Source organism: Schistocerca nitens, chromosome 12 (assembly GCF_023898315.1).
Source record: "Schistocerca nitens isolate TAMUIC-IGC-003100 chromosome 12, iqSchNite1.1, whole genome shotgun sequence".
Classification (NCBI taxonomy): Eukaryota; Metazoa; Arthropoda; class Insecta; order Orthoptera; family Acrididae; genus Schistocerca; species Schistocerca nitens.
In genome coordinates this window covers 12,882,637-12,906,055 of record NC_064625.1, presented here as the reverse complement: position 1 = coordinate 12,906,055, position 23,419 = coordinate 12,882,637, and the positions used below count along the sequence as shown (strand labels likewise).

The following is a 23,419-nucleotide window of genomic DNA, read 5'->3' as shown; positions in this document are numbered from 1 at the left end:
AGGGATATTATTGTCGTGTAACCACTCCGCCACAGGCCGTGCGTTATTAACAGGTGCTCGATCGTGTTAAAAGATGCTATCGCCACCCCAAATTCTTCTTCAATAGTGGGAAGCAAGAAGATGCTTAAAACATCAATGTAAGCGTGTGTTGTGATAGTGCCACGCCAAACAACAGGGGGTGCAAACCCCTTCCATGAAGAACACGACCACACCATAACACCAACACCTCCGAATTTTACTGCTGGCACTACACACGTTGGCAGATGATGCTCACCGGGCATTCGCCATACCCACACCCTGCCATCGGATAGCCACATTGTGTACCGCGATTCGTCACTCCACGCAACGTTTTTCCACTTTTCAATCGTCCAATGTTTACGCTCTTTACACCAAGCGAGGCGTCGTTTGGCATTTACCTACATGATGTGTGGCTTATGAGCAGCCGCTCGACCATGAAATCCAAGTTTTCTCATTCCTGCCTGTCATACTACTTCTAGCAGTTTGGAATTCCTGTGTGATGGTCTGGATAGATGTCTGCCTATTACACATTACGACCCTCTTCTACTGTCGGCAATCTCTGTCAGTCAACAGACGAGGTCGGTCTGTACGCTTTCGTGCTGTACGCGTCCCTTCACGTGTCCATTTCACTATCACAGTGGAAACAGTGGACGTAGGAATGTTTAGCAGTTTGGAAATTTCGCGTACAGACGTATGGCACATGTGACACCAAACAAGCTGACCTCGTTCGAACTCCGTGAGTTCCGCGGAGCGCCCCTTTCTGCTCTCTCACGATGTCTAATGAGTACTGAGGTCTCTGATATGGAGTACCTGGCAGTAGGTGACAGCACAATGCACGTAATATGAAAAACGTATGTTTTAGGGGATGTCCGGATACTTTTGATCACATAGTGAATATAGCACAACAAAACGACTTCAATCTAAAATAGTAATACTACTACACCAACAAAATGGCGCACCCAGCAACCAAAAATTCAGAAGGACATAAAGTACTCCAGACAAACACAAACAATCTAAAGCAACGTACATCTGTAACATATTTAGGTAGAAAACCAAACGCCGGTCGCGGTGGTCTCGCGGTTCTAGGCGCGCAGTCAGGAACCGCGCGACTGCTACGGTCGCAGGTTCGAATCCTGCCTCGGGCATGGATGTGTGTGATGTCCTTAGGTTAGTTAGGTTTAAGTAGTTCTAAGTTCTAGGGGACTGATAACTACAGCAGTTGAGTCCCATAGTGCTCAGAGCCATTTGAACCAGAAAACCAAACAAATTAAAAGGTGCAAGGAAGAACGCAAGTAACCAATCTGCGCGTAAAACCAACAACAGTATGCGCCGTACACTTCACTCACGATACACTAAATTACTGATACACACAAACCTACGCATATAGAAAGTCGAACGTTAGGATTTCAATAAATTTTACATATGACAGACAAGGAGCAACTTTGGTACTCGAGAGCACACGAGAATTAGCGAAACTCTTCTGTCTACATTCGTCAACCACTTAAACATTGATAACCACAACGCAGAACGAACCTACAGGCATAACAATGAACGTACGTAAAGAGATACAAATCTGCATACACACAATACATTTCCTGATGAAATATTAAGTAAAAAAATCGATTTCAATATAAACTTTTCATACAAAAATTTATTGAATTGCTAACGGAAGATAACGGATAGATACAAACAACTACCCACAGACGCTCGATTACAAAGAACATTCATACAGCACAAAATGATAGTATCACCACATCGTAGCAAATGTAGCCATATAGCGTCTTTGCCCAACTGTACAACTGTCGATTCCCTCCGATCATCTGGTTTGTGGTTCCCACTTTTGGTATAAGTTCATCGGTAATCTTATTTCTGCTACTTCTCATTACTCTCTTCTTTCTTCGGTTTACCCTCAGTCCATACTGTCTGCTCATTTACTGTTCATTCCAATAGCAGGTGCTGCAATTCTTCCGCAGTTTCACTCAGGATAGCAACATTCTCAGTGAATCTTAACATTGATATATTTTCATCCTGAATTATGCATGGGGGCTTAATTATATGAAATGCAAATAATTTTAATTTTTGCTTTAGTAGCTGTCTGTCCGTTTACGAAGTCTCGTAACGGTTGGCCCTGACTAGTATTATTACGCTATCTGACTGCATAGAACAACAACAAGGAATGAAATGGAAATTTTCATTAACACAATTAATTAATTAATTAATTAAGTCCCCAGCAACTATAAAACCTACGAAACCAAAGCACAAGTATAACTGTTCTGTGTGTGGAAGTATGACTCAACGTACGCATCTGGCACGGTTCTTCTTCAATAACACAAGAAATTTTAAATATCACTTATACTGAATTAATTAAAGAAAATAAAAATACCATAATTACTCAAGAGAACCACAATTACACTCTAATCCAAGAACACAAGCCAGATGCTTTGTTGACTGAACCTGTAATGACGCATTATTTAAAACATGGAAATAATGAAAAATAAATCAAGTTTCGTTACCTTCATATATTGATGACAAGCACTCAAATTATTACAATATATCTCCACACCGACTCGCTATTACAACATCTCAACAAGAATTTATCAGTATCACATCTCAGCAAGCACTCCCTACTAGCACATCTCAACACGAACTGACTACTACGAGCTCTCCCCAAGCACTGACTTCTAGCACATCTCAATAATGACTGAGCCAGTGGAGGCGGCGGAACAATGCTCTCTAGCGATCTCTGGCGCTGTGGCTCAGTGTAGCCACCTTTCATATGCCCTTCCTCCACGGCTAGAATTTGATGGTATTTTTGCCAGCATTGGTGGTGAAAATACCACCAAATTCGTCAAAAAAATATAGACAAAAATAAAAGATAATATTAATACGTAAATATCATATAACTAGATAAAATTTTGGCTTTGCACTGACCTTTCAATAACCTATTATATAGAATACAGTAAGCAATACAAATTCTTTCATACATGTGACTTTACATAACAGTTTATACAAGTATTATGTGGTTAAACAGTTCAATCAATAGCGTCAGCAATGACGAATATGTGCAGGTAAGAGTCTCATAACTTTCCACAAACAGTAATACACAATAAATCAGTTTATACAAATATTCACATAAACGCTTTCCATAGCCCAAGAATAAGCAGTTGACAGTTCCAGCAGTAGCACCCAGCAATGGTCAACAGGTGCAAATACCAATAAGTAACATTTTTTCAATAGAAGCAGTCCATCATTGGCACCCAGCAATGTTGAGTAGGTGCAGACACCAACAAGTAACACCATTTCAGTAGAAGCAGTCCATTAGTGGCACCCAGCAATGTTGAGTAGGTGCACACAGCAACAGGTGACTTCATTTCAGTAGAAGCAATCCATCAGTGGCACCCAGCAATGTTGAGCAGGTGCAGACATCAACAGGTGACATCTTTTCAGTAGAAGCAGTCCATCAGTGGCACCCAGCAATGTTGAGTAGGTGCAGACATCAACAGGTGACATCATTTCGGTAGAAGCAGTCCATCAGTGGCACCAGCAAAGCTGAGCAGGTACACACAGCAACAAGTCACATTTCTCAGCAGAAGCAGTTCCATAAAATACACTGTCACTGATTACACTGTTCTTCAGAGTTTATAAGCAGAAATTAAACATGTCCTAGTGGCACCAATATTGTAGAAAAGGTACAAGTAACAGTCCATAATTTTTTTACAATCACTGATCACACAGTTCATCAGCAGAAATTAAACATGTCCTTGTGGCACCAATCATGTAGAAAAAGTGCAAGTAACAGTCCATACTATTCACCATAACTACTGAGACAGTTCAGTCATGAACAATAGTTTGAATGCACATACAATTTCTTTAACAAATTATTATCAATGCTCTTACACTAAACATACAAATCATAATAAACACACAAATGATATCAGATAATTGTCCTATTAACTATTACAATACACAAATCCAGTAAACCTATAACATTTATGGGTGTCAGTGCAAGCCACAACAAACAAGTGAACTAATATTTAGGAGATAGGTTGGGATCACTTCTCTAGGATTATAAAAGGAAAACACACAAAACACACTCACTCATCTTTCATCCACATTAGTGCTACTGTGTAATTGAATAGTGTTAACTGTGTAAATGCAATTCTGTCGAAATTTTATGTTCATTATGTGTATCAAGTAGTAGTGGCAGCAATGTATAACAGTCAATAATAGTTAAGTCAACGTCATAGTCATCATGTCAAGCCCAATGTTTGCCAGGCCAGATCAAATGTACTGTTGCTGAACAACTGTCAGTGTGCCAAGATATGCAATTACTTCCTCTCTCCAAAAAAAAGTATATACTGCTTAGTGATTTAACAAAGTGTGTGTGTAGACAATCTTCCTGCTACTTTAGTGTTCTAGTCTGTCATCTTTATCCTCCTTGTTCCATATAGACCAACGAAAAAAAAAAAAATATGCTCCTCACTTACTTCACCTCTTATCCACCAAAACTCCAATAATCATCATCATCACTTAATCTTAATACCTCAATAATACGTCGATACATATAAACCTCAGCACCAATATCATTTCACTTCCATAACAACTCTTTCCTCTAGTCAGTCTCCTCGAACAAGTACAGACAAAATCCTAGTGCAACTTCAATTCAGCATCCCATACAATCCGAAGACACAGTGTCCACACACAACCTCTGTGTAATCCATCTGACCCAAATTTTCTACTCATTATAAATTATAAGATACATTTTGGTTCCTTGTCCATCATTAAATAAAAGAAATGCATACATGACCTCTAACAGACTTAGTTCGAATAACTCTCAGTAATTAAGTACGATTACGGAGTGTGAATAATCATAATATTTCACAGTGTGTACACCACTTCAAGAATCATGGCAGAAGCAAACATGTGGAGTATTCCTTGTGTCAAGTGTCACTTCCTATTTCAATTGCTCACGAAAATGCAGTGTAATACTGTCAATGGTCTAAACCTAGTTTTGGTCTGTCATGTCGTTAGCTTCCTTCCTATTAGCATAAATTTATACAGCTTCCATAAAACCTCAGCTCATGTGACTTCTATGACTTTCTTGTACTAATGTCGTTCGTCGAATTATAGCAGTTCATTTTCTTATCTTAAAAATATAAGGCACTGAGCGTAAGCAAAACATGCAATAGCGAGTAAATATACCAGTAGAGAACAGAATGTCAACAAGTGGATGCAGCACAATTCTTACAACGAGGCTCTGCCAAGCGAACAATCTATAATTAATACCACAGTGTAACCTAAACTCTACGTACGTACACAGTATATCAGCATTTCTATATTCTAAATTGAAGAGTAGTTATGACAACAAAACAGAAATGTGTAAATGTGAAATCCATACGCACAGCAGCAAACATGCCTTACACAATAAACAGGTCATTAGAATCACATCGACATAAGCAAATAAATGTTCATATGTAATCTTAATAAGTAAACATGAAGGCGCAAGCAGATAAATCACAAAGTATAACTTACATATCTAACCACATCAGCACAATTAATCAGGTGACAATTATAATTTAAATAAATAAGCACAGCAGGCACATAATAGAAAAATATGACATCAGTGAAAAAGCATAGCAGCCAAGCGATGCATAATATATACAAATAACAACCCTGTTCATTAATTAATCATTGTCAAAATCAGTTAATATGCGTAAGCACGTCGCTTCACTAGTAAATTCATAGAACATGAAATTAGCACAAAGTATGAATCACGTAATCGCAAGCAGCAAATTACGTCTGAAGTACGTACCTAAGTGGAATTATGTTACCTGAAAAATAAACTCAATTAACCGTTACCTTTTTTTGTTTATTACTTTCTTCTTCGAAATGACCTTCTTCCTGAAAATTTTCTCCAAAGCAAGTCGTCTTAACGTCGGACACGCACAGAATTTACCTGAAGGTCTTAAATACTTTATACAACCGTATCCTGAAAAATGCTGAACGTTAATAACATAATTTATGAAGTCCTTATAGCTTTATACAGAATTTATTCGGATAAATTAAACTGTGTATTTATTTACGTCTGTCAGTGCATTCGCACTGAGCGCTCGATCAGCTGTAGGCGCGTGACGTAGGAAGTGATTGTTTGCGGTCAACGACTGCCTTGTGCGGCGCGCAGACTGACTGTTGCTTTGAGTATGTGCCGCCGCCAAAACACAGCGCGGTACTCTTGCATTCTCCGCATGTTTACGTAGCTGTTAGTTTCTCTAAAGTATGTCATTCTACAAAAATTTTTACGTTCGATATATGATGTATTCCCTTAGAACGTCGAGATTTAAGAGTTTGTACTTCAACAGTGTTATCATGAATAATTTTGCGAACTCTATATGGACCGTTATAAAGCAGAAAAAATTTGCGACACAAGCCTTTTCCTTTATGAGATAAACGATGGGACTTAATTAACACCTTCTGACCAACTGACAAAGTTTTTAAACGACCAGGGCGCTTAGCTGATTTCTCTCTTCTTGCAGCCGCAGACGCAATATTTCGTAGAGCCAGGTTGACAACTTCAGAATGCCGCAGTTTCCGTGAAGGCGGAAAAGGAACGATTTCAGAAATGCGATTTGTTGGTACTTTATTTTTTAATATCAATAGAGGCGGTAAAGAAGTTGAGTCATTAGGAAGTTCATTCAGAATGTTTTGAAAAATATGAAGATACTGATCCCAAGTTCTGTGATTCTGATGACAATAAAGACGGCACAATTTATTGATTTCCTTCATCCATCTCTCTGAAGCATTAGATTGAGGGTGAAAAAGTGAAATGAAGATTGGTTTAATTTTACGACGCCGTAGAGTACGAAGCCAAATTTTAGAGCGAAACTGTGATCCATTATCTGATATAACCTTATCAACATGACCAACTTCTTTAAGAAAATGTTTGATGAAAGCGTTAGATACTGAACGAGCTGTTGCTTTGCGTAAAGGTGTAAAACACACATATTTTGATGTCAACTCCACTGCTACGAAAATGTACGCAAACCCATTAGTAGAACGAACCACTGGACCGAACAAATCGACTGCAGCCATGTCCTTTAATTTCGCTGGAATGATAGGAAACAACGGTGCTCTGTGAGAAACAGTTGACGGCTTAGCCTTTTGACATAATTTCCATTTCGCAAGAACAGATCGAATACGTTTTTCCATATTATTGAAGTAGCAATTTTCTCGCAATTTATGAAAGCATTTTCTGGGACCAAAATGTGTATAACTGAAATGTGTAAATGAGGTGTGGCCAAATCATCCAATCTAACAAAGCGTCTAAGAAAATTACAGACACCAAGGAAACTACGAACATCACGTTTTGTGGTAAGAACAGCATAATTACGAATAGCATCTAGTTTCTCTGGATCAGGAAGAATACCTTCTGTAGAAATAATGTGACCGAGAAATTTCACCTGAGAACGACCAAATTCAGATTTTTCCAAGTTCACTGTCATGCCAACTCGTGCAAAAATACGTAATAATGAATCCAAAATTTTGTTGTGCTCACTCCAGGAACGTTTAGCAATAAGAATGTCGTCAACATATGAAGTAATATTGTCACGAAGATAAACAGGTAAAATTTCATTTAAGCTACGAATGAATGCTGCAGAAGATATAGTAAGTCCAAACAGTGATTTCCGAAATGTTATGCTCACTCCAAGAACGTTTAGCAATAAGAATATCGTCAACATATGAAGTAATATTGTCACGAAGACAAACAGGTAAAATTTCATTTAAGCTACGAATGAATGCTGCAGAAAATATAGTAAGTCCAAACGGTAATTTCCGAAGTCACTTTTGGGTAAAATCGTCATATCCGGTTATTGTTTACTTACTGTCTAGATAGATGGATAGTAGAAGAGTTATTTTTATAGATGCAAAGAATAGTGAAAGAGTAGGCAGCGGTGCAGAAAACTAAAAGGGAAATAGCACCACTACAGCTCGGGGCCCTGTGATCGCTACGGCACATATTCACTTAGTGTAGTGAATCCCCTGAGGACGTTAATAGCTGCACATAATTTCCAGTTTGTGACACTGTGGCAAATCTGGCGGAAGTGCGCACGTAAATCGATCCAACCATGAACATGGACGTATGTCATTCCTAGAATTGCAAAAGATCTTAAATTTCCGAACAGTCAAAAAGTGTTTATAGTCAAAGTTTTCGCCTCGTGGCGACAAAGACCTACCGCGTCTGTCCCAGTTTGAATGTCGATTATTGTCAAGTTCGCGCGCCTGGCGCTCTCTTGTTGCATCCCGTAAATGAAACAAATTATTTTCTTCAAACCCCTCTGCTATCTGTGATTCCAAATTTCTTTTGCTGTCTTTTCCTACAATTTCCCCTTCAATTTGTTTGACTTGCTTTCGTAATGCCTCAACTTCCCTTTTAACACGTTCATTAAATTTTCCCTGATTTTCAACATGCTTGCTTATGTTCTGGTACTCTTCGGTTTCTGCAAATGGTAATGGAGCTGTATCATCTGAATCTCTGTCCCCATGTAAACTAAGATTTGTCAATTTATCTGAAATCTCCTCAACTCTTTCCGATAAGTCACCTATTTTTTCTTTCTGTTTACCTACGTCTTCCGTAAGTGTCGCGACTCGGGTTTCAGTGTTGACACATTTGGTAGTTAACTGTTCATATTGTTGTGTTAGGTTATTTAATCTGTCATTTGGTACGGATTCCTCGATTCTCTCAAATATTTCTTCCTTATCGTGTGCACGTTGTAAATTTAACTCTGAAAATTTTTGTACTATCACGCGATCTCTTTCTTCCTGTTCTCTATCCTGTTCCCTTTGTCTAATCTCTACTGCAATTAATCTATTATTGTGAGAATTCAAAATCGGTTGTACTTCCTCTCTAATTTCTTTCTTTAATTCATCTTTCATGTTTTTGAAACATGTCCCTATTCGTGAATCTAATCGTGTTTCCATTGTTTCCATCTGTGTTTTTAATTCAGATCTAAACTGTGTTTCCATTGTTCCCATATCATTTTTTAATTCAGATCCCAAAGTTCCCATCCGTGTTTCCATTCGTGTTTCCATTGTTCCCATCTGTGTTTTTAATTCAGATCCCAAATTTAATATTATACCCATCAACTGCTCCATTTGATCTGGTTCGAAATTCTTTTCGCCCCTATCATTTCTCGCAAAACCAGTTTCCTTCGTCATAGCTGTATAGCCATCTGTGTTCGATACTATTCCAGAATCTTCTGTCGTTAGTCTCGAATTCTGAAAATTTTCTAATTGTAAAAAGTTTTGAATTGGTTCCGGACTATTTTCCCGACTTATTACATTGTTTTCCACTTCATTATTCAACATACTGTTCTCTTGTGTTGGCGAGTTCGCCATGTCAACAATTTCATCATTCTCACTATTCATCATTTTTGCCTTTTTCATTGATCGCGTAATCATTTACAAAACAAACAAAACTCGTCACTGTACGAAAATTACACACAATGACTCTTTATCATCAACAATACCATTCACTCGAAATGTTTCCCTCAAACACGATTAACGAACAATTGAAATAATTGCACTAAATTGTCAAACACGTATACAAGACAACAATCAAATTCAGAGAAAAAATACCATTATAAGAATGACAATTACCAAATCTACACATGCAAAACAGACTATAATTACTAAACTACAAGTTACTACAACAATGCTACTGTCTACTATTTTTTACAATCAGAAGATTCCAAGGGACGATCCGAAGCAGTGGTCGCCACGTGCATGGTGGCTTATTTCTATGAAATGCAAATAATTTTAATTTTTGCTTTAGTAGCTGTCTGTCCGTTTACGAAGTCTCGTAACGGTTGGCCCTGACTAGTATTATTACGCTATCTGACTGCATAGAACAACAACAAGGAATGAAATGGAAATTTTCATTAACACAATTAATTAATTAATTAATTAAGTCCCCAGCAACTATAAAACCTACGAAACCAAAGCACAAGTATAACTGTTCTGTGTGTGGAAGTATGACTCAACGTACGCATCTGGCACGGTTCTTCTTCAATAACACAAGAAATTTTAAATATCATTTATACTGAATTAATTAAAGAAAATAAAAATACCATAATTACTCAAGAGAACCACAATTACACTCTAATCCAAGAACACAAGCCAGATGCTTTGTTGACTGAACCTGTAATGACGCATTATTTAAAACATGGAAATAATGAAAAATAAATCAAGTTTCGTTACCTTCATATATTGATGACAAGCACTCAAATTATTACAATATATCTCCACACCGACTCGCTATTACAACATCTCAACAAGAATTTATCAGTATCACATCTCAGCAAGCACTCCCTACTAGCACATCTCAACACGAACTGACTACTACGAGCTCTCCCCAAGCACTGACTTCTAGCACATCTCAATAATGACTGAGCCAGTGGAGGCGGCGGAACAATGCTCTCTAGCGATCTCTGGCGCTGTGGCTCAGTGTAGCCACCTTTCAATTATTTTTCCGCTTGTGAACCTTTCTCGTATTTCCATTACCGTTTCTTCAATGTACGGATTAAACGGCAGCTGCGTCTTACTCTTTCTAATCCGACCACTTTGTTCTTGGTCTTCTATTCCTATTTTTTAGCCGGTCAGTGTGGCCGATCGGTTCTAGGCGCTTCAGTCCGGAACTGCGCTGCTGCTATGGTCGCATGTTCGAATCCTGCCTCGGGCATGGATGTGTGTCATTTCCTTGGGTTATTTAGGTTTATGTAGTTCTAAGTCTATGGGACTGATGACCTCAGATGTTAAGTCCCATAGTGCTCAAAGGCATTTTATTTTCATATTTTTTCCTCTCGCTTCTTGTACACATTATCATTATCCATCTTTCACTATAATTTACAGATATTTTCCTGAAAATTTCGAACATCTTATTCCATTTTACGTTGTCGAACGCTTTTTCTAGGCCGAAAATTCCTATAAAAAATATATTTCGCGGAAAACAGTGTCAGCCTGGACGACTGTTTCCACTACGCATCATTCACTTTTCACTGGAGTGACGGACTTCTCGGCAGGGGACTCGAACCGAGAACATTCTCGAAAGTCTTGGAAACACTGGGACCGATGTCTTGCGAGTCTTAATGTCCATAATAGGCAAAAATCGTAGAGATTCTCGATTTTTGAAATGAATGGCCTTCGGCGTCCGACGGTTAAATCCGGACAAATTTCAATTCGAATTTCCGGCCACATCGTAGTTCCGCTGGAGGTCTCGATTGGTATTCTTGACAGCCATAGGCATCCAGTAAACGGTCAGAAACTCAAAATGGCCGAGATGTTACGGACACGTGCGGAGTACAACTGTAGAGCCGCGATGGTCGAAAGTTTTCTCGCTGGGCGTTCACCCAGTGAAATAGTTCGATTCTTTACCCGCGATCAACTGTTTACGATATAATGGCCAGGTGTAATGCTTCGGAGAAGTGTGGGGAAGGTTCCGCTAATTCGGCGAGGAAATTTCTTTCGAGGAAACGCTTTCCACGAACTGCGAAAGTCACCGAAAAAGCTCATGCGTTGGTTTCGGAGGACCCGGGGCAATCGCTGAGGAAACTGGCGTCTGTGTTGAATGTCAGCGGGCGAAAAATGCTTCGGATGGCAGGAGGAGGACCTCATGTGGGCCATTTAGTCCAAAATTGAGGAAACGTTAGCGACAGCTCCAGACATTTGCACAAGCCCCGCCCATTTATCCCCCTCCACACCTACACCCCCCCCCCCCCCCCCCCCGTCACACCAACCAAGAGCGCATCAATATGATCTTTGGTAGTCCCCATATGGCATTTGCTTTTTCTAAGTGTTTCTCCGTGTTTGCATTTTCCGAGTTTCACAGCGTTTGTAGTGATTTGCAGAGTGAGCGTTTGTTTATTCGCCCTTTCTCACAGTGTGTTCGCCGTTTCTCGCAGTGTGAGCGTTTGTTCGTCGCATTTTGTTGGGTGAGAATTTGCTTGTTCCCCGCTATTTGCAGTCCACGAGTTTTTGTTCGTCGTTCTTTGTTTTTTACCGTGATTGTTCATACTAGCAGTTTTGTGCTGTTAGTACTTCTTAGCAGTTTGTGTAATTAAAAGTATTTAAAATGAGTAGTTTTAAGTGTGAAATTTGTGGAAATGTAACTTTTATGAGGTAATCAGAAACAAACCAAGACATCAACTTTAACTTGTTTATGCACAACATTGACTTTAGACAATCGAGATAATGGAGAGCTTCCTTGGCGATACAACCAATTAATATTTCCCAACAGAATTTCTTACACTACGCGAGGTGACGGAAATTTGCGCTCACTGCAGTTAACAAATATCAGATTTTTTGATATACTGCAGATGAAAGCTCATGAAATAAAAAAGACAGTGTGGATACCATTTTTATTTTTCTTTCTTATTGATGATTTTTCAACTCGCGTATTCAATGTACATATTTCTAATTCTTTTCACAATGGTACCGGAAAAACTGTATTTTGTACTAACTACTGATTTTGTCCCTTGCTATGACTGGCATATCTGTGATACGAACAACTTTGATGTTGGAATATGCGGCAGACCATGGGCGGAGCTTAGGATATGGATTGGTGTAGAGGGGGGTGAATGGGCGGGACTTGTGCACCGTCCGGGGTGTCGCTAATTTTACGTCAAAATTGGCTCTCGGATAACGTTCACATGTTCTGGTGAAAGGAATTCCGGGTCCCGAATAGCCCGGATTTGAATCCCCTTCGCTACTATGGTTGGAGCGTAGTCGAGAGAGTTATCAGTAAAGGTCCCGAGTTCGAGTCTCGGTCCGGCACACAATCTGCCAGGAAGTTTCATATCACCGCACACTCCGCTGCAGAGTGAAAATCTCATTCTGGAGTTATCAGTAAGGCGAGTCACTCTAATGTCGCATCTCTAAACACCACTGCCGAAGCAGCATTCGCGAATATGGATAGCGCTGTTGTAAAGAGTGCGTGCGATCGCTTCAGGACAAGATTGGAAGCGGTCATTGCGGCTGTAGGGGATTTCATGGAATAATGTTACTCCTGAAAGGTACCGCTACTTATATGGAAAAGGATTTTCATTTTCATTTGTATTTTGTTTTATTAATTTGCTTTTAAAAAAAAGTTTCATTTGTCTGGATTTAAGCGCCCCACCCCGTATACAGCGTGAACATTAATAAAACTGACAAACTGCAGGGATGGATTCGTGACTAAAAGTGGAGAAGAGGTCCCATGATCATGTGTCCGGAAATGCGTCGTTACTACGCCACGGTAGACGGCGCTGACGAATGACGGTTCCCCTGACCCCGTGTCGTGTGTTCGTCGTGTGTTGCAGGCTGTGTGACTGACGCTGCGTACTGTAGGCAGTGGAATGGTGCGCTATTCGTGTCGCGAACAACACAAAATGGTGTCTGTGTGCGGCCAAGCAGATGGAAACGGTCGAGGCAGCACAGCTATAACAAAACAAGTACCCTCACAGACACCAACGACGTCACACAACATTTCAAGCCCTTTATGGGCGTCTGTATACCGTGCTGCTCAAAAAGTGGTTCAAATGGCTGTAAGCACTATGGGACTAAGCATCTGTGGCCATCAGTCCCATTGAACTTAGAACTACTTAAACCTAACTAACCTAAGGACATCACACACATTCGTGCCCGAGGCAGGATTCGTTTGTGCTATTTTTTATTACAGAGATATGAGGCCATCTTTGTTTTTTTTTTTTTAAATGGAGCCCTATGTTAAATTTTAGCGTAACATGATGGGCTTAAAAAGAAGATTTCCGATATGTGAATATCATCATTCAGGCGAATAGTTTGTTCTCGTATCGTGTTCGTGTCTCGAAGCGGTGTTGTCCAATGCTGCCTTTCCTGTTGACCACTGAGGAACTTAACAGGGAAGGCGTTATTTCCCTGCTTCTCGATAACGCCGCAAGGCAGCTGGAGAGAAGGGTATAAATGTGCTGCCGGGGTAACGAGACATCGCATTTCCGTCACAGTTTCTTGGAGCAGACGTGTACACCAACGAAGAAAAGTTAGATATGCTTCTAATGTATTGAGAGGGGGTACTTAGGGAAAGGCAGATTTCGGTGTGGGTGGGAGTTACCGTTGTTTGCTCAGATTTTCTTTTTTTAAAAAAAATTGCGTACACTTTATTTGGAACCAATTGCATATAAGGATGACAATAAGGAACAATTATCAAATTTGACTGTTAAGACAATATGTAATTAGAAATTCTTTCGACAAATTACATTCATGGCTGACCAGAAATTCAAATTATTTGTCATTTGAAGGCCCCAATAGTAATTACTAAAAAAAAACAATTTGGCGGCTGAAGGCCTAGATATAAAATTCTTACTAAAATATTATTTAAAAAAAGGACAATCATATTAAGAGACAATATCTAATTAAAAATTGCATTCACTGCTGAAGGCTTTATTGTCAATAATCACAATCTGATAAAATCAAGAGAGAAGTAGGCCTCAGACAGAGTTCCAAGGGTCGACCTGGTAAGGTCGCTCAACTTCGTAATCGATGAGACAGGCAGCCAGCAGTCGTATTCACTTAACCGGGTGGCAACTCAAAACTAGTGACAGTTTAAACGCCGGCCAACACTCTTGCAACATCTACCTAACGTCTGATAACCAACACAACAGGCAAGGCGGAACCTGCGGACAGCACTGCGTCTTCTGAATCTGGAGTTTAGAACATCCAGAAGCAGAAGGAACCACTACGACCAAAGTAGTCCAAAAGAAACAAAATACCCGAACTACAATCAAGGAAGCTGTCGAACTACACACCTTACCGTACAGCAGTGGCAATGCGAGGAAAGGTACACTGCCGCGAAAATACGCTAACCTCCAAGGCAGGTAATGGGCGTTAGCGGCCATTAGGGCAGAAAAATACCGCTGGTTGAACTTCACCAGTAATAACACAAGGAATTCAATGATGAATAATAAAAGGTGGAGGACGGCTAGTTAATTTCGCCAACTTCAAACACTCCACTCATTGTTCTTCGTCTCAGCGACGACAAACGGCGTGATCTCAAAATAGTGGAGGTTTCACTACTGGGTTCATGTTCACTCAACTCAAACGTCGTGGGTCTGGTGGAGAACGAGGTTGTCGCCCTCGCAACTGCAGCCCTTCGATCCGGCAGCGCCTGCGTGCCACCAGCGATCCCAGCATGCCCCCGCACTGTCAGACCTCACTGCTGCTCCGTCCCAACTGAACTACCCGACACACTCGGACCCGGAAAACACTTGACGTCCCTCCAAAGACAGTACCACCGTACTAGATATTGATAAACGCTGCTGCTGCCATTCGCGGACAGACAATGCTAGCAAATGTCGTGGCGCCAGTAAACACAAGAAGAAAACGAGACGTCACTATCCCTATTACACGATGCCAACCTACCAACAGCACCAATGCGAGCCACAACACGGCTCATGTATGATGAAAGCGGAACAAATGTTGCTAGAGCAATAAAGCGGTATGGAGATCTGTATCCTGATCAGGAGCGCCCTACGCGCCAGCTTCTTGCACGTATTTGCAAGAAAGTACTTAAATCTGGATCACGGAACGCCATACAGAGGACAAGGCAGAAAACTGCAACTAGCGAGGTACTTGAAGAGGGCGTTCTAGCGTTGGCGCATAACGACCCTACTGTTTTGTTGCGATGTATCGCCTCGGAATGTGGTAATAAGTCAGAGAAGTGTGCTACGCATATTGCACCGGCATAGATTTCACCCATTTCACCTCTCATTACATCAAGTACTCTCCGGTGCGGATTTCGAACGGAACCAGGAATTTTGCCGGTTTGCTCTGCAGCGCCTACAATATGATCCAACGTTTTTTCAGTGCGTGCTTTTTACTGATGAAGCGACTTTCACCAATGTGAATTTGCATAATATGCATTTCTGGTCAATAGAGAACGCTCATTGGCTTCGACAGGTACAGCATCAGCAACCGTTGAGTGTTAACGTGCGGTGCGGCATCGTCGGAAATGTCATTGTGGGGCCGTATGTCATTCCGGGTATACTAAACGGCAATAACTATGCGCAGTTCCTGCGAAACGTTCTGCCCATTTTGCTGCAAGAGGTACCACTAACTACACGTCAGTGCATGTGGTTCCTACATGACGGATGTCCTGCTCACTCTTCTCGTGTGGCTACAGAGCTGTTAAATGAAAAGTTCCCGGACTGTTGGATAGGACGACGTGCTGAAGTGAAGTGGCCAGCCCGGTCTCCTGATTTGACCCCTCTTGATTTTTTCTCTGGGGGCGAGCAATCAAACATAAAGTGTATGCTCAAACTACGCCAGGCGATATGAAGCAACGTATCTTCGAAGCGTGCGGTGATATCTCACGTGACACCCTCGCAACCATTCACAAATCATTCGAATTGCGACTACAAATATGCATTGCAGCAGAGGGGAAGCATTTTGAGCACATGCTTCAGTAAAGATTTGTATCATGTGCAGTATGTATTTTGCATCTTGTGTGTATATGCTCCGTATTGTGATCAATATTAAATATTTTCAAATAAAAAACAAATATGTACGAAATAATTGTGACGAATAAGGGCCTCCTCATTTACATTTATATTTCTGTTACTTAAAATGTATTAACATCTTGTAGTCTTTTAATACCGTATGTTGCCTACTATTTTGGTGTCACAGTTGTCAAATAACTGAATAATATTTGCGGGACATCATCAGTTAATTTTTGCGCAAAATATCGCAGTATGTATTACTATTGTCGGGTAAATGGGCGTGTCTGTGTAAGGACGGACTCGCGACGTTTACCATGTGCTCCACACAACAGGAAAGGTCGCACTGGACAACGCCGCTTCGAAGGACGAACACGATCCGAGAACATATCTGTGTCTCAAAAACTATTCGCCTAAATATTATGATATACACATCTTTGAAACCGTCTTTTTAAGAACATCATGTTACGTTAAAATTTAACATAGGGTTCCATTTAAAAAAAGCCAAAGATGGCCTCATATCTCTGTAATAAAAAAAGTAGCACAAACATGAAATATGATGCATTCAAGTATCCCTTGTCCCTGCAATTCACTGTCCAAACGGCACCTTTGTATCTATTACGATTGGGGAAATATATATACACTCTTACTTGCACATGGCGAACGTATTTTTTTATTCGGAGAAATAAATGAATAAGTTAAGCATCGATGGTTCTTGGAGCAACAACTGATTTCGGTCGACTTCAGCGAAATTCTTCTCTGATGGCCTCGCGACAACGAACAAATTCTTCAGACCGACTGTAACTTATTTCATCAGTTTTGCCAAAAGCTGAACGGAGTGATTATAATCACAGCTGTTGAATCAGGCCTCTATGAAAACCACATTTCCCTTCTCTTTCACAACACTTTCTACAAACGCTCACTGTAAACAAACCACTTTGCCAGTTTCTCAGCTGACATTTGTTTAACACTAATAGCCGGCCGAAGTGGCCGCGCGGTTCTGGCGCTGCAGTCTGGAACCGCGAGACCGCTACGGTCGCAGGTTCGAATCCTGCCTCGGGCATGGATGTGTGTGATGTCCTTAGGTTAGTTAGGTTTAACTAGTTCTAAGTTCTAGGGGACTAATGACCTCAGCAGTTGAGTCCCATAGTGCTCAGAGCCATTTGAACCATTTTAACACTAATAAGAAATTGTGAAACAATAACACTTCCACACACCGTCCAATCGTGGTTTGTGGAAACTTCAACCATCGCCCACGTAGGGCTGGTTCCACGAGCTCTAGCACCATAGGCCGGCCGGGATGGCCGAGCGGATCTAGGCGCTACAGTCCGGCCGGGATGGCCGAGCGGATCTAGGCGCTACAGTCTAGAACCGTGCGACCACTACGGTCGCAGGTTCGAATCCTGCCCCGGGCATGAATGTTTGTGATGTCCTTAGGTTAGTTAGGTTTAAGTAGTTCTAAGTTGTAGGGGACTGATGACGTCAGCAGTTAAGTCCCATAGTGCTCAGAGCCATTTCTGGCACCATGTTGACCGCAGTACTGAAATATCTTCGTTAATGAATGTGTGCCGAATGACTTTCGAACCGGTTTGACAGCTTCTAAGCAAACGAAATAATAGAGCAGCTGGCGATCTTATCTCGTAAGTGCTCGGTGAAGGAAACCTACCATACTAGAGTACAACACAGACTTTATCATGTTTACCGAGAGCACTGAAAAACGTCAGTAGATTTTGCTTTCTCCAGAACGTCAAAACAGAGGGCTTCCAGATGTATGTTACTATTTATCTCAGTACGTACTTGTCCTCCCTATAGCCAATTATACATGGGGTAGCAGTAGAAGTTACTTAGTTCGTTAGTCCTTGTTCCATAGGTCATATTTGCAATAAACATTATGTTGTGAAACAGAGCAAACAACAAACACACACACACCAGACCTGTTTATCATCTACATATGCAGGGAGACAAAAAAAGACAGTAAACACAGCCTCTAAAATGCATACATTAAGATCTATGAGCACTTGTGTGAAACACGTCTTTTACTGCAAGCTCTTTGCTTTCGATATTTTGGGAGGCGGTATGGAGCAAAGTCCCAAGAAAATCCAGTGAACATGGGCTATAAAATGCTTACGTTGGGAGCTATGAGCACTTGTACAATAGAAGTGCTGTGTTTCGCAGTAGCGAACAAGAACAAATGTTCACAGCTCTTTAATGTATGCGTTTTAGAGTCGACGTTCAGAAGATATTTTTTCCCCTGTTTTGGTGGAAGTAGCCGATGAGCAAAGTTCGTAAAAGTATTTCTGAAACTCCATATGAGTCATCGGCTGATATCTGCAATTCGCTTTTGCGAGGTGTAGCTGGAGTCAGCCTACACTCTCCACCTCTTTCAGTCCCGACGGAAAGCGTCGGTTTGTTTCCACTTGCAAACAGAACTGGTTTTAAAATGGAATTCTGCTCGCTCATTTGGTAGGGCGGTAACAACTTACTGTAGTGCGATAATCGTTTTACCGACAGCCAGTAATCTAGCAGCAACATCGCTGCTCACTCGTTGCTGCAGTCGCACTACACAAAGTTGTTACCGCTCTACCGAATGCGCACGCAGAATTCCACATTCAGAGTCATTTCGTTTGTAATGGGAATGAAAGTGATGCTTTGCATCGACACTAGACGTCCCATGAAAGAGATGGTGACTCCAACTACACTGGCCATTAAAACTGCTACACCAGGAAGATGACGTGTTACAGACGTGAAATTTAACAGAGAGGAAGAAATGGCTCTGAGAACTATGCGACTTAACTTATCGGGTCATCAGTCGCCTAGAACTTAGAACTAATTAAACCTAACTAACCTAAGGACATCACACACATTCATGCCCGAGGCAGGGTTCGAACCTGCGACCGTAGCGGTCGCTCGGCTCCAGACTGTAGCGCCCAGACAGGAAGAAGATGCTGTGATATGCAAATGATTAGCTTTTCAGAGCATTCACACAAGGGTGGCGCAGGTGGCGACACCTACAACGTGCTGACATAAGGAGAGTTTCCAACCGATTTCTCATACACAAACAACAGTTGACCGGCGTTGCCTGATGAAACGTTGCTGTGATGCCTCGTTTACGGAAGAGAAATGCGTACCATCACGTTTCCGACTTTGCTAAAGGTCGGATTGTAGCCTACAGGAATTGTGGTTTATCGTATCACGACAATGCTGCTCGCGTTGGTCGAGATCCAATGACTGTTAGCAGAATATGGAATCGGTGGGTTCTGGAGGGTAATACGGAACGCCGTGCTGGATCCCAACGGCCTCGTATCACTAGCAGTTGGGGTGACAGGCATCTTATCGGCATGGCTGTAACGGATCGTGCAGCCACGTCTCGATCCCTGAGTCAACAGATGGGGACGTTTGCAAGACAACAACCATCTGCACGAACAGTTCGACGACGTTTGCAGCAGCGTGAACTATCAGCTCGGAGACCGTGGCTGCGGTTCCCCTTGACGCTGCTTCACAGACAGGAGCGCCTGTAATGGTGTACTGAACTACGAACCTGTGTGCGGGAATGACAAAACGTCATTTTTTCGGATGAATCCAGGTTCTGTTTACAGCATCCTGATGGTCGCATCCGTGTTTGGCGACATCGCGGCGAATGCACATTGGAACCGTGTACTCGTCATCGCCATACTGGCGAATCACCCGGCGTGATGGTATGGGGTGCCACTGGTTACACGTCTCGGTCACCTCTTGTTCACATTGACGGCACTTTGAACAGTGGACGTTGCATTTCAGATGTGTTACGACCCGTGGCTCTATCCTTTATTCGATCCCTGCAAAACCCTACATTTCAGCAGGATAATGCACGACCGCATGTTGCAGGTCCTGCACGGGCCTTTCTGGATACAGAAAATGGTCGACTGCTGCCCTGGCCAACACATTCTCCAGATCTCTCACCAATTGAAAAAGACTGGTCAATGGTGGGCGAGCAACTGGCTCGTCACAATACATCAGTCACTACTCTTGATGAACTGTGGTGTCGTATAATATATTTGTCCAATGAATACCCGTTTATCATCGGCATTTCTTCTTGGTGTAGCAATTTTAATGGCCAATAGTATATATATATATATATATATATATATATATATATATATATATATTGTAGAAAAATTCTTGAATAGCATGTAGCCAAATACACATACACATGCACGCACGCAAACACACACACACACATATCACTGTCCAAACGTCATCTTTGTGTCTTTTACGGTTGGGGAGGTATGATTATACATACACACTCTTACTCGCACATGGCGAACATATTTTTTTATTCGGAAAAATAAATGAATAAGTTAAGCATTGATGGTTCCTGGAGCAAGAACTGATTTAGGTCCACTTCATGGGAATTAGTATGTTTTGGTTTAGCGACGAATCCCGCTTTCATTTGGGTGCGTCCGTCGATACGCAAAACTGGCACATTTCGGGGACTGAGAATCCGCATTTCGCGATCGAGGAGCCTCTTCACCCTCAACGGGTGACTGTGTGGTGTGGCTAACGGACGGTACGTGAACGTTTTGGACACTGATTTCGACAAGATGTAGTTCATGCGAGGGGGAGCTTGAGCACATCGAAGCAGGAGAGTGTTTGATGTCCTGGAGGAGCACTCTGGTGACCGCATCCTGGCTCTGGGATGTTGAGAGGCCACTGGCATGGGCCTCGATTGGCCGCCGTATTCTGCAGATCTGAACACATGTGACTCCTTTTTGTGGGCTATATTAAAGATGAGGTGTACAACAACCCCAAAACCATTGCTGAGCTGGTAACAGCCATTCAGGAGGTCATCGGCAGCATCGATGTTCCGACACATTAGCGGGTTATGCAGAATTTCGCTACTCGTCAGCGCCACATTATCGCCAATGATGGCAGACGTGTCTAACACATCGTAACCAAAATCCGAGTGTCTGTAGAGACGTTTACATACTGAATGCACGCCTTAGTTCGTAAGTAATTTATGTTTTTTTTTTCATATAGTTCAATAGTTGTCACCTTGTGTAACTTCGCCGAGCGTGGTAGCCGGGCAGTCTAGGCGCCTTGGCGCGGTCCGCGCAGCTCCCCTTCTCGGAGGTTCGAGTCCTCCCTCGGGCATGCGTGTGTGTGTGTGTTGTTCTTAGCGTAAGCTAGTTTAAGGTAGGTTAAGTAGTATGTAAGCCTAGGGACCGATGACCTCAGCAATCTGATCCCATAGAACTTACCACAGATTTCCAATTTATATTACTTCTGTGCACTTGACTGTACTCGCAATAAGTTTCGTAGACAGTATCCATATATGTCGCTAAATGCACCTACCAAGTATTTCGTGGTACCACAAATATTTCAAGAGGTATGACGTCATAAACTGTGAGATGCGCATACAACTGCTGCAACGTTTACATTCGTTACTTCTTTTCTACTAACTCTATTCTCAGCACATTTTGCAGACAGTATCCGCTTAATGTAGCTAAAGAATGATATCACTGTATGACACATAGATTATCCGGCCGCTGTGGCCTAGCGATTCTAGGTGCCTAGATCTGGAACCACGCTGCTGCTACGGTCGCAGGCTTGAATCCTACTTCGGGCATGGATGTGTGTGATGTCCTTAGGTTAGTTAGGTTTAAGTTGTTCTAGGGGACTGATGACCTCAGATGTTATGTCCCATAGTGCTCAGAGCCATTTTAACCATTTTTTTACTTGTAAGACATTCATACAGTCGACAAATTAAAAAAATCCTTGACACTCGGCAGCGCTTTTGACAGCTTTGAACTGCTTTTGTGCGAACGGCTGTAGGCGAAAACGGAAGCCATCTTTAGAGTTACGAAGAGGCGTTGCCATGGAGACGTTGTAGACACGCGAAGCATAAACTGTACGGGGTCGTGTTTCTTAATTTGGATTCTGTGGTCGCAGATCTGTAAATTACACGTATTTCTTTGTACGACTGTTTCATAATTTCAAAAGTGTTTCCACGAATACATGGAAATGAAATTTTTTCGATGCTCCACTACAAAGACAGTCCATTTTTTCTTTGCGTTTCTAATACAAAATTGGTAAAATTAAATCCCAGGCAATGCCGGGTTTGTCAGCTAGTACACATACACACACACACACACACACACATTTTGTTTCCAGATCTGTCAATATGAGACAAGATGAGCAGCTTACGCTGTCTGGGATGTCGATGGTGAAGGGCCGGATGGACTCGTCCACCTGCTTGGGTTCTCCAGGTCCCCACCAGGCCTCTTCCAGCTTCCGCTGGTCGAACGACTCCTCTTCTGGAGCAGTTAGCCTCTTCCAGAAGTACACCGCCAGTATCACGGCCATCACCAACAGTAGCACCATCTTCAAAGGTCACGTACACGGAAGCTTCTGGCGTGTACCTGCAACAAGTAGCAAGAGCCGCTTGTACACTCTCCGTCTGAGAATTCAGCAGTTTCAACAGGCGCAACACTTCTACCGTGGTGTTATATTCTTTTAAAGAAAGAGCGAATAGAGCCAACTATAAAACAATGGTTAGACCATCCATCCTGGGAATCGAGAATTTGAACGGTTTTTGGTTGTTATCAATATTTCTGCTGGCAAGATATCAAAATATGTGAAACAAGTGGGTCTCTGACACCGGGCGAAAATTTTTCAAGGTTAGTAATAGCGGAATGCTGCTATACTCCATCTATTCTCCTTCAACTATCAACCTTGCAATGTTTTGCTGTCGGTTGCGTCATCACCTTCCTTGTTTGTTGTCGACACGTGTTACTGATAGGTGTTACGGACTCCTAGACCGTGCTTCGTTAAGGACGTTACTGTTTTCTTCAGTACGATACCGTTGTACAACACCCGTTCTCAGGAACATGTCAGTTTTAATGTTCCCGAGTTTGATGAAATTT

General features: G+C 41.8%; 1 protein-coding gene across 1 annotated transcript in view; it reads right to left on the bottom strand.

Moving 5' to 3' along the window:
* LOC126215251 (juvenile hormone epoxide hydrolase 1-like) overlaps positions 1-23,419 on the bottom strand; it is a 99,014-nt gene that overhangs the window by 46,515 nt on the left and 29,080 nt on the right. The window contains exon 2 of the mRNA XM_049941924.1: positions 22,701-22,915. Within this exon, the coding sequence (XP_049797881.1) occupies positions 22,701-22,877 (177 nt within the window). The 5' untranslated portion in view covers positions 22,878-22,915. The remainder of the gene's footprint in view (positions 1-22,700; positions 22,916-23,419) is intronic.